The 10,421-nt window shown below is 44.6% G+C and overlaps 1 protein-coding gene and 1 pseudogene across 1 annotated transcript in view; one reads left to right on the plus strand and one right to left on the minus strand.

Annotated features, from left to right (window-relative positions):
- The window catches only part of FOXC2 (forkhead box C2), a 69,919-nt gene extending 66,653 nt beyond the window's left edge, over positions 1-3,266 (minus strand). Inside the window, exon 1 of the mRNA XM_007072736.4 lies at positions 1,357-3,266. Coding sequence (XP_007072798.4) covers positions 1,357-2,667 — 1,311 coding nt within the window. The 5' untranslated portion in view covers positions 2,668-3,266. The remainder of the gene's footprint in view (positions 1-1,356) is intronic.
- Positions 3,267-8,465: 5,199 nt separating this feature from the next.
- On the plus strand, positions 8,466-8,620 carry LOC114019393 (annotated as a pseudogene).
- Positions 8,621-10,421: the final 1,801 nt, after the last annotated feature.

The raw sequence follows: 10,421 nt of genomic DNA on the forward strand, positions 1-10,421 counted from the left end.
TGAACCGAGAGGTAACTGACTACATTCAAAGCCGACATAAGGCCGACATCTCAGTCGGTAAATAAAACTGTCAAGAAAAAGATTAAAATAAGAGTGATTAATCAGAACCTATCCTGAGGAGGATTCTTTCACTCACATAATTTGCGGATTGGAGAATCTCACTCCAGGTTCAAGCCGGCCAATTGTCCTGGGTTTGCAAAGTGTTCTGCAAATCTTCCGATCCTGGGAAGCCCCTTTAAACTAAGCCAGGAATGCCTACATGCTTTCATTTCAACTATGCTATTTCGTCACGTGAACTGAGCCTTTGTTAAATAAATAATCATAAAAAAGAGTAATAAACCTTTAGTCTCCAGGAAATCTACTCGGTTTTAGCATCAACGTGTTCCACGTTTTCTGCCTGAAAAATGGGATCAGGAAAACCTGCAAACACACACACACATTCACACATACATACACACACACACACACACATGCGCCAGACTTTGAGCAGAAGAAAACAACATGGATTTATTTTAAGGTAAGTACAACGATTAAGACCACATAAGACAAACAAGCGTGAAGTAGAATAAAAACAAATAGTTCTCAGGAATGGTCAGGGTGGAGACTATTATACAAAACATCACACTGTCGTAAATAAAAAAACGAATCAGAGACTTTGTCCTTTTTTCCCAAAAATCCACCAACAAAAATAAATTATTTCCTCGTCTTGTAAAAAGAACAGCTCTAAAGAGGAAGAAATTCTCTTGCATAATTGTACAAAACAAAAAAAAAGGAAGAAGAAATCACTTGTAATTAATTGGGCTGCCAGGAATTGTTGGGCAACATAAAAAAAATAATCCAGTGAACTCAACTTTAAATATTATATTAATGGCTCTGAAAATTAGCCTGATTAGAAATCCACACATTTTACAGCACAATAAGAGAACTTAAAATACCCAGGACATATATTTATATATATAATATATATAATTTTCTTTTTAATCGCATAATGGTCGCTGTGATATTGGTCCATAACTTATTTTCGGAGACCTCCTATATTTTAGCATATAACTTTGCCACTTTGTTTAGATAGCTCTCTATATATTTTAAAGATATCCCTTTTCAAGTAGAATTTACTTGTTTGGAATTTACAGACGATGGAAGAGGATTAAGGGTCTATAAACTCTTTGGTTCCCAGGTCCGCTTAGAGGTTGTAAAAGTATTTCCTTGTGCAGTCTTAAGTGTTTGCTTAATTGGCCTACCCAGGAGAGTCAATGCTAATCAATACTTAGTGCAGTCATAGGAATAGGGGGTGGCGTGGCGGTATATGGAGGGCGTGGATCTATAGGGGATCTGACAGCTTGTGTTGCCGCTCACCTGATGCTCGTTGAGGGTCGAGCTCTCAATCCCCAGCCGGTGAGAGTTGAACATGTCCCGGACGGTCGGGAAAGTCTGCTGCTGGGAGCCAAACGTGTGCCCGGAGAGGTGGTTGAGCTCGGTGCCGTGGTTGAGGTACCAGGAGGCTGCCGGCTGCCCGGGCCCGCCGCTGGGATGCGGGTGGCTGGGGGTCAGCGCGCTCTCCTGGCTGGAGGCCAGGTTCATGGTGGCCAGGGGCGAAGAGGTGCCGTTGGGATGCTCCGAGATGGCTTCTTCCAGCGCGGCGGGGACGCACATGTGGCCCGACCTGTCCCCGGTGTAGAGGCTCATGGCCCGCATGCTGCAGTGGTAGCTCCCGCTCGTGTCCACGCTCTGGCTGCACGCCTGGCTGTAGATGGAGGGTTGCGCCTGGGGGTAGCCCAGCGGCAGCGAAGCCACCAGCCCTGCCCCTGTCCGGCCGGAGGCGGCGCTCCCGGGGCTCAGCTCCCCCGGGGGAGAAGTCCGCAGGGTCATGATGTTCTCCACGCTGAAGCCCGACAGCCCGTTGCCGGCCGGGTGGTGCTCCGGCAGGGAGCTCTCGGTGGATACCGACGGGGTGGAGGCCACGCTCCTGGGGCTGCCGCTGCCCGGGCTCAGCGTCTCCACCTTGGTGATGACCGGCAGGTCTGGCGAGGAGGCCTCGCTCTTGATGACCACCTTCTTCTCGGAGGCCTCCTTGGAGATGTCCGGGCTGGAGATGCCCGGCGCCTTGGGCTGCTCCTTGGCCTGCCTCTCCTCCTTCTCCTTGGGCACGTCTTTCTTCTTGAAGCGCCGGCGGCGGCGCAGGAAGCTGCCGTTCTCGAACATGTTGTAGGAGTCCGGGTCCAGGGTCCAGTAGCTGCCCTTGCCGGGCTTCTTGTCGTCCCGGGGCACCTTGACGAAGCACTCGTTGAGGGAGAGGTTGTGGCGGATGGAATTCTGCCAGCCCTGCTTGTTCTCCCTGTAGAAGGGGAACCGGTCCATGATGAACTGGTAAATCCCATTCAGGGTGATCTTCTTGTCCGGGGCGTTCTGGATGGCCATGGTGATGAGAGCGATGTAGCTGTAGGGAGGCTTCACCAGGTCCTTGGGGGCCGCCGGCTGGTGGTGATGGTAAGGCCCGTAGGAGCGGCCCATGCCGGCGGCGTACTGGTCAGGGTGGCCCGAATAGACGCTCATGGGGCTGGCCATGTTGCTGTAAGTCCCTGCGGTCCGGTAGTAGCTCTGCTCGCTCAAGTAAGGCACCACTCCCAAGGCGTTGGGGTCGGAGACGGAGTAGCGAGCCTGCATCATGGATGGGGCTCCCCCAAATCGCAAGGCGACGCGACGAAATCACCGGGGTCCGGGGGAGGGGGGACGAAAAGGGTAGGGGTTTTGGGGGAGAGGGGCTCACCCCAACGGGATTCCTCTGCAGAGGAAGGGGTGAGAGAGAGGGAGAGTCTCAAACACAAGCTGCCCAAATCCAACAGGGTCCTTAGCAGCAGTAAATCAGCAGCATCCTTCGGAGTCGCCAGGCGGAGCGTGCCGTGCGGATATCTAGTGATCTCTCTGGGTTGTTGTTTTTTTCAGAGGTGGTAAAAGCTGCTGCTAAAAGGGAGGCAGAAGCAGGGAATAATTCTCGCAGGCAAAGAAAAGTCTTGAGGGGGGAAAAAAGTTAATTCTTGCAAAAACAACAAATTCTTCTGGGAGGGAAACCACCACCACTTCTTGCGAACTCGGAACCAAAATAAACTCTAGGGCTGTGGAGGAGCGTGTGAGAGTCCAGTGTGTGTGTGTGTCTGTGTCTGTGTGTGTGTGTGTGTGTGTGTGTGCGTGCGCGCAGAGCCACCGGCGAGCCCCGCAAATGCTAACTCCCCTTATAGGGTTTGGGAAAGTTTCAAAACTTTTCTTGCTGAAGGCGAGTTTTTACTCCTCGCCGGCCACGCCTCTGCCCCCGACTTTGAGCCAATCGCCGCGCACTTTGGGATGGCTTTGTCCAATCAATGGGCAGGGAGAGCGAGAGCGAGGGGCTGCGGCAGAGCAGCGGGGCTGGGACCAAGGTAAACGCACCGGGGCTGCATCTTTTCGAAGGCGTTGGAAGGTAACGCGCATCCAGCGCGGCTCATTCGTGACTTTTGGTTGCTCGCGGTAGGATTTTAAAGGACATGAAATGTAACGTATGAACGGATCGGGTTTTAAGCAGTAAGCCAGGCCAGGTTCATGACGAGCTGATCGCAATGATCAGCGATCACTGAAAACACTTCCCCGAGCGCTGTATTATTCCTCCAGGTTTTAAACAGAGGAAACCTGGAATGCTGTATAAACACAGAGCTTCCCATTTAAAATACAGTTTAGTTTAAAATCAAATCACCCTCCTGTCCGTGGGTGGCTATTCAGAAGGGGCTGATCATTTTCTTGGGTTCTTTCTCACACGCTTCTTGCAGCGTAGCTACCTATAAAAGCATTAGCACTGAAAGCTAGGGGATGGCACACATCACGTTTCATAGCGTACGCTACCAGATCAAATAGCCGGCACTGGGATATTTGGAGGGTAGCAAGTTTGCAGCTCCCTCGAACACTTTCAAAAGATTTGAGCAAATAAAAATGAATCAATAAATAAAAAAGACCCAGGAGAAAAAGACCCACATCGAGATGAGTTTTCTTGGGTTTGTGAAACCCGCCCCTCCTGCTTTCCCTAATGATTTCATTACAGGCAATCAGATTCGGTTAATTAGGGACGCATGCTCGGGGAGTGCAAAGTCCTGCATTTGCAAAGCTTCTGCGAAGTGCGCTGCATTGATCGTGGATAACGTTTCTCTCCAACGCAGCCAGATGAAGAAAGAAATGACCTCTCCTCCCGCCCCCAAGTAAAATAAAAAGCAAAGAACAAAACCACCTCCCTTTGGATCCAAATTTCTGAAAGGTGAATTTAAATTAAAACGGAATAAAATAGCTACAGACCCAGTCTGTGTCCGCTGCCTACTGAAATAAGGCCCTCCGTCTACAATTTACTTCATGCGACTTTTGAAAAGACCATCTAACAATTTGTGCGGAGCAAAACTCAGTCTTCGGGAATCGGTAAAGCTTCAGACAGAGACACATTTAACAAAAAGCGAATTTCGTGTGTGTGTGTGCGAGAGAGAGAGATGTCTCCTTATTTATCTGAACAAATGTACTCAGTACATAAACTATCAGGGATCCAAGTCGGGTAGGTATTGCAGGGCTAATGGTCCTACCTGAGAATCACAAAAGCTCTCTGTGAATGTCTTAATACAAAAGGGAAAGTTTTTTACCCAACACTTGAAAATCCACCAAAAACCTGTAATGGAAATTGATTGTAAAATGCAGTTGATGTCTTGGAAACTTTCACCTTCGTTTTGATGGCAATAAATTCAAATGACACGCTTCGATTTCTTTAGGTAGAATAAATGCCAGGGTGATTTTCACAAGAGCATAAAAAAGCAAATTAGGTTAGCGTTGCTGGTGTCTCATTTAAATGTATTAACGGAGAAACGGGGTTTATTTAACAGGTTTTTAAACGACTTCCCATTTTTAAACTTCAGCTTTCAGTACAACAACACTTCTGATCAGCCCTAATTGTTTTAAAGCACGCAACAAGCATAGGGGGACTTTTTTAAAAAAAAATCATACACAATTTTAAAAAGTTGTAAACGTCCAACTCTGCCCAAAGAAACACTGGCGGGTTAGAGCTCTTTAACCTATTATTTCCTAAAAGTTTAAGTTTTGTCTCAACAAATAGCCTGGTTACTAAACCTTACCTCCCATCAGTTCACCACTCTCAAAACTTTACGGAGCGTAAGTTTCTAAAGAAATCGAAAAGACGCCCTGTGCCCCCGCATCACGCATTTGGAAAATCTGTGGAGCCTAAGTCCAAAGGATCTGAACAGCTACAAGACAAAATAGTTTCAGCCCCAAACGAGAGAGAGCTAGAGAGAGCCTTTCAACCAAGAGCGCAAAGGTGGACAAGAAATATTCTCTTTTCCTTGGAATGCTCCGGCTCTTTTTGGTTTCCCCGTTAGGACTCCCAAGAGCAATGTTTGTTTGAGTTATTTGAACAACAGCTTCTACGTGCCTAGAGGTTTTGCCTTTAAATTTTTTATTTACCCTTGGTGGACACTATAAAACAATACTCTGAACCTTTACACTACCAGATTTCCCCCCCCCCCTTTGAAATGTCCTTGCAATCTTGGAGAATGTTTTTATGAGAAACAAGAACAATTGCAAAGACCCGGTTGCAAAGACTGGGATAATCAGGCAGGAGATTTGTCCCATTGTTTTTCTACAAAGGCAACAACAGAACCAGTTGCTTTCTGGTAGCCAAGTGAAGCTCTCCTCAAACATCACCTGAACTCTCCCCCTGAGAGTCTGGTTTGCTCACTTTGTGGGTTTTGGTGCCCTCTAGGGGATACGCAGGAGACTGTAAATATTTTTCTCTGCAAACGTTCAGTGCATTGAATGGTAAAAATGTCGGTGCTGACACCGTGTGGACTTATCCTGGCAGAGCAGTCGTAGTATCGAAAATTTATCAAATGTCAAACACGAACGTGGTCTATTAGTTTTCGGGGGGGACTGTCCTGCGGCCGTGTGTCAGTAGGTGCCAGAAACGGGAGGCAAGAGTTTATTCCAAAGAAGAAACAAGCTTTGCACAGGCAATGAAAAACGAAGCTTAGCTGTTCCAGTGACTACGTTTTTCCTGCAAAAATATATGCACATGCCTTAACTCTAAGCATACGCGTAAGTCTTTGCAGGACCAGAAACGAACACAGCAGAGGTAGCGACATCTGAAAATGGGTATGGGGAAATGACCCAAATACACACACAGAGAATCAGTTCAGAGCAGCAGCAAATGAAGATCCAAACGTGCCTGACTCAAAGCCAGTTCGTTAGTTTCAACCCTGACTACCTTGAAGAGCCTCCGTTGTTTCATTGTTTCCTGTGCAAAACGTTATACAACCGTAGAGAGTTTACTAGCAAATAGAAACTTGTTTCATAACGAGCCAGATCTAACATACAATTTCAGCAAAATGAAGCAGCATAGCTGTTTTGGTTTTTTGTTTGTTTGCTTTTTGGAATTTAGTTTTTCTCTAACCCAATGCTATAGAGATTCTAGAGTTGTCTTGACTTGTATTCTGAACAGTATTGCCTATGATAATTAATTGATTAATAATTCTTCAAACCAAAGCATTACAAGCAATTACCTTACTGTATTGGTTTCATCTCCAGGGCAGAAAATAAAGCACAGAAATGCATCTGCCCCTATTTTTCAGCTTTCATTTTCAAGGAATTTGCAAGCTTTCTTTTATTGCTGTCCTTAATGTGTCAATTTCTGAGGCTGGAGAAAGGATTTGCAATAAAAGGCACTTGCAAGAATTGTGGAGAGGAGGGGGAAAATACAAAGGGGATTTGGAATCCAGGCTTTTAGAAACATTCCTTGGTTTTCTTCTTCTTCTAAAACTGTAAAACACTTCAAGAAAGATTTTCACATTTTCCCTTCTAAATCAAATGCTTGAATTTTAATAGTTCTTATAAGACAATGGTTTATCTTTCACTATTTTTGTAAGCAGTGTTGTAGACTCCTGGATAGCAGGAGATTAGAGAGAGGAGGTGGCTGAGGATATCTTTTATTGGACCAACTTCAGTTGATGAGAGAGACAAGTTTTGGAGCTTGAAGAGCTTGAAAGCTTATATCTCTCACCAACAGAAGCTGGCCCAGGAAAATATATTACCTTACCCACTTTGTCTATCTTTCTCTATACTATATTCCAATTTTTAAGCAAAATTATTAGGTACTCGGATACCACAGTGAAATGTGCAATGCGGGAATTATAGTAGTATAGACTAGCACACTCCCTTTTATTAGGGATTTTTAGGGCCTGATCCAACTTCTATTGAAACCAAGGAGAGACTTTCCACTGACTTTAGTGGGAGGTGGGCCGTTAGTGCTAAAGCTCAAGTTGGCAATATATGTATGACAGTGAGAAAAGAGATCTCGGAAAAGTGATTTTGAGCAAATGGGATTTCAGTCTTATGGGATCAAACAATAGCTGATGCATGAAACCAGTAGAAGAGGCCTCAATTGTTAGGCAAGTTGCTAATTTAAGCGCCCATCCCCAAATATTCCTAAATGTATCACGTCCAGTTCTGCTTCATCTTTGTTAGAAGACCAACTCTTTTAAGCAACTATTTTTGATGGCTTCTTAGATAGATTTCATTATCTATCTATCTGTCTTATCTTAGATAATTATATGGCCTCCCTTCTGAGTGTCCCATAATCTTTAATGTATTTATCTTCACAACACCACTGTGAGATAGGAAAGTACTATCAGCCCCATTTTATAGGTGGTAAACTGAGGCATTAAGCTGCTAACTAACTTGCCCAAGGTCACACAGGAAGTCTGTGGTGGTCCTGTGACACAGACCTCCAAAATCCTAGGCTGGCCCATGGGACCATCCTTCTTCTCTGATATATAGTAAATTATTTCTAAAGGGGAAGGGGATAATTATAGGCACTTCAGTCCACACAGAGGAATTATCCTTCCAAAGGTTCTGCTTCACCAGATTTAGGGTATCATAATTACCCTGAATTAAAGAGAGGTTGTAAATAGCTCATCAAGGGCCCAATCCTGAACTCTCTACAAAGACAAATAAATGAGCCATCAATGTTATTGGGAGTTTTGCATGAATCGAAAGTAGAGAGTTGGCCTCCAAATCCTCAAACATCTGATTCACGTGGATGGTCTGTTATGTCTGGATGGGGAACCATTGACTTCAACAGCACTCAGTTTTGGTGTACCAGTCTTCCTGGATGGATCCCACTGCCCACGGCCCTAATTGCTTGTATTGAAATCAGGGTGAGTCTCACCATGGACTTCAAGAGAAACAGCATCAGGCTCCAGGGTTATTGGGACTGTTCTGCATTTAGCCAAACATGTTCATATTAATCCATGTCCAAAAATGCCCAGTGAACTTTGAGCAGAAAAGGTTTCTAAAGACCTGACTTTTTTACGCTTATTTATACAGATTTGTCAGAGAAAACACATATGCAATCAACTGCCATAGCAAAGGGAGAATGCATTTGTATCTGCCCAGCAATACAGGGGAGAGATCATGATCACCAAGGTGGTTTTCCCGGGGTGAGGATCATCCATTGCACAGTGGGTGTGCTGACCCCTGTGATTTCCCCAAATGCAGGAAACTCAACTGCATAATTTGTGGCAGTGGGGGACTGCGTCGGTGCTTTCCCCTGGAAAAAAATACATCTGTGATTATTCAGAAAGGAGCATCCGAATTTGTTCTGCTTTCTGGTTGGCACAGTAACAGTCAGTTCTGACTGTGGATGTATATCAGCAGCATCCAACCCAAGCAGATTAGAACCTAAATTCATAAACCTTCTCCCACCACCACCCTTTAAAATAAACCTAGGTTTCATTGTTCCCATGACCCTGTATTCCAGTTGATACAGGAATGTTCAGATTCTTGAAACTCTGTCTTCCCTGAGTCATTTTTTGAATATTTTAATTCTATAAATAATAATAAATACTGTAATTTAATATCCCATTAAATTCAAGAGAGAAAAAAATGCTACTTTGAATAGATTTTACATTGTTCTGTTCATAAACGACTGGATTTCAATGAAAATGTAATTGGTTGTGGGGCTTTTTTATTAATGTGCTTTTCCAGATATAGCACACAATCAAAAGAAAGACCAAGATATTTCTATAACTTTTTGGACTACACTGTGTTCTCGGTTTTTAAGCACAATTCCCCACTGGCTTCCACTTTAAAATTTATTCCACAGCATGTCCCTTTGTACATTTAATTTCAGGAAGAATATCGCCATTGTTCATGAATTTGGGCCATGCAACCATTTATATTGTTCTTATTAAAACTGAGCTAAAAGACACCTTGTAATCCCCAGCTGCAGACTGCTGGATTATAACATAACAGTTGCCCACCAATGAGGACATTTCAAAAAAAGAAAGCGGAGCCAAGAATATCATACCCAGAAACTCACAAGAGGATACTTAATTTAAATCAAACATTCCACTAAGGCTCCTTATTTGGAATAGGGCAGAATTCTATAACAACACTCCACTGCCCCAGAGCTTGAAGGCTCGGTAATCCTGCCGGTTTTGAGAACTGCATATACAGTAGAATTTGGCTGATGGGTAGATCCATGACAGGGAAGTATCTCAATTAACAAAATGTCCTTTATAGCATAGGATCCCCTCCTGTAATCCTAGGTTTCAGAGTAACAGCCGTGTTAGTCTGTATTCGTAAAAAGAAAAGGAGTACTTGTGGCACCTTAGAGACTAACCAGTTTATTTGAGCATGAGCTTTCGTGAGCTACAGCTCACTTCATCGGATGCATAGCATATCATGGAAGATATGCTATGCATCCGATGAAGTGAGCTGTAGCTCACGAAAGCTCATGCTCAAATAAACTGGTTAGTCTCTAAGGTGCCACAAGTACTCCTTTCCTGTAATCCTGTAATTCGGACTAAATCCCATTGACTGGAAGAACATACATACTGACTCAGACCAATGATCCATCTAGCCCAGTACCCTGTCTTCTAATAGCGACCAATACCAGGAGCTTCCAAGGGAAGGAACAGAACAGGCAACCATCGAGTGATCCATCCCCTGTTGTCCAGTCCCAGCTTCTGGCCATCAGAGGCTAGGGACACCCAGAGCAAGGGGTGGCATCCCTTACCATCTTGGCAAATAACCATCCTCCATGAACGTATCTAGTTCTATTTTGGCCTTCACAACATTCCCTGATAACGAGTGCCACAGGTTGACTGTGCGTTGTGTGAAGAAGTAAACCCGAGTAAAAACATCAAGATCGGGCTCAGAAATTAGTATTTTTATCAGATACATAAATAAGTACAACGCTGTGTAAAGCAATCATGCAGCTAGATACATTGTATCCCCTGTGCACTTTATTTGCACTGGGGTAATTGCAATTTAATTTTATGGCATGTAAGAGCATGCCTACCCTTCTCCCACCAAGGATTCGAGACCAGACCCTTTCCCTACCTTCTATC

Source organism: Chelonia mydas, chromosome 12 (genome assembly GCF_015237465.2).
Source record: "Chelonia mydas isolate rCheMyd1 chromosome 12, rCheMyd1.pri.v2, whole genome shotgun sequence".
In the NCBI taxonomy this organism is placed as follows: Eukaryota; Metazoa; Chordata; order Testudines; family Cheloniidae; genus Chelonia; species Chelonia mydas.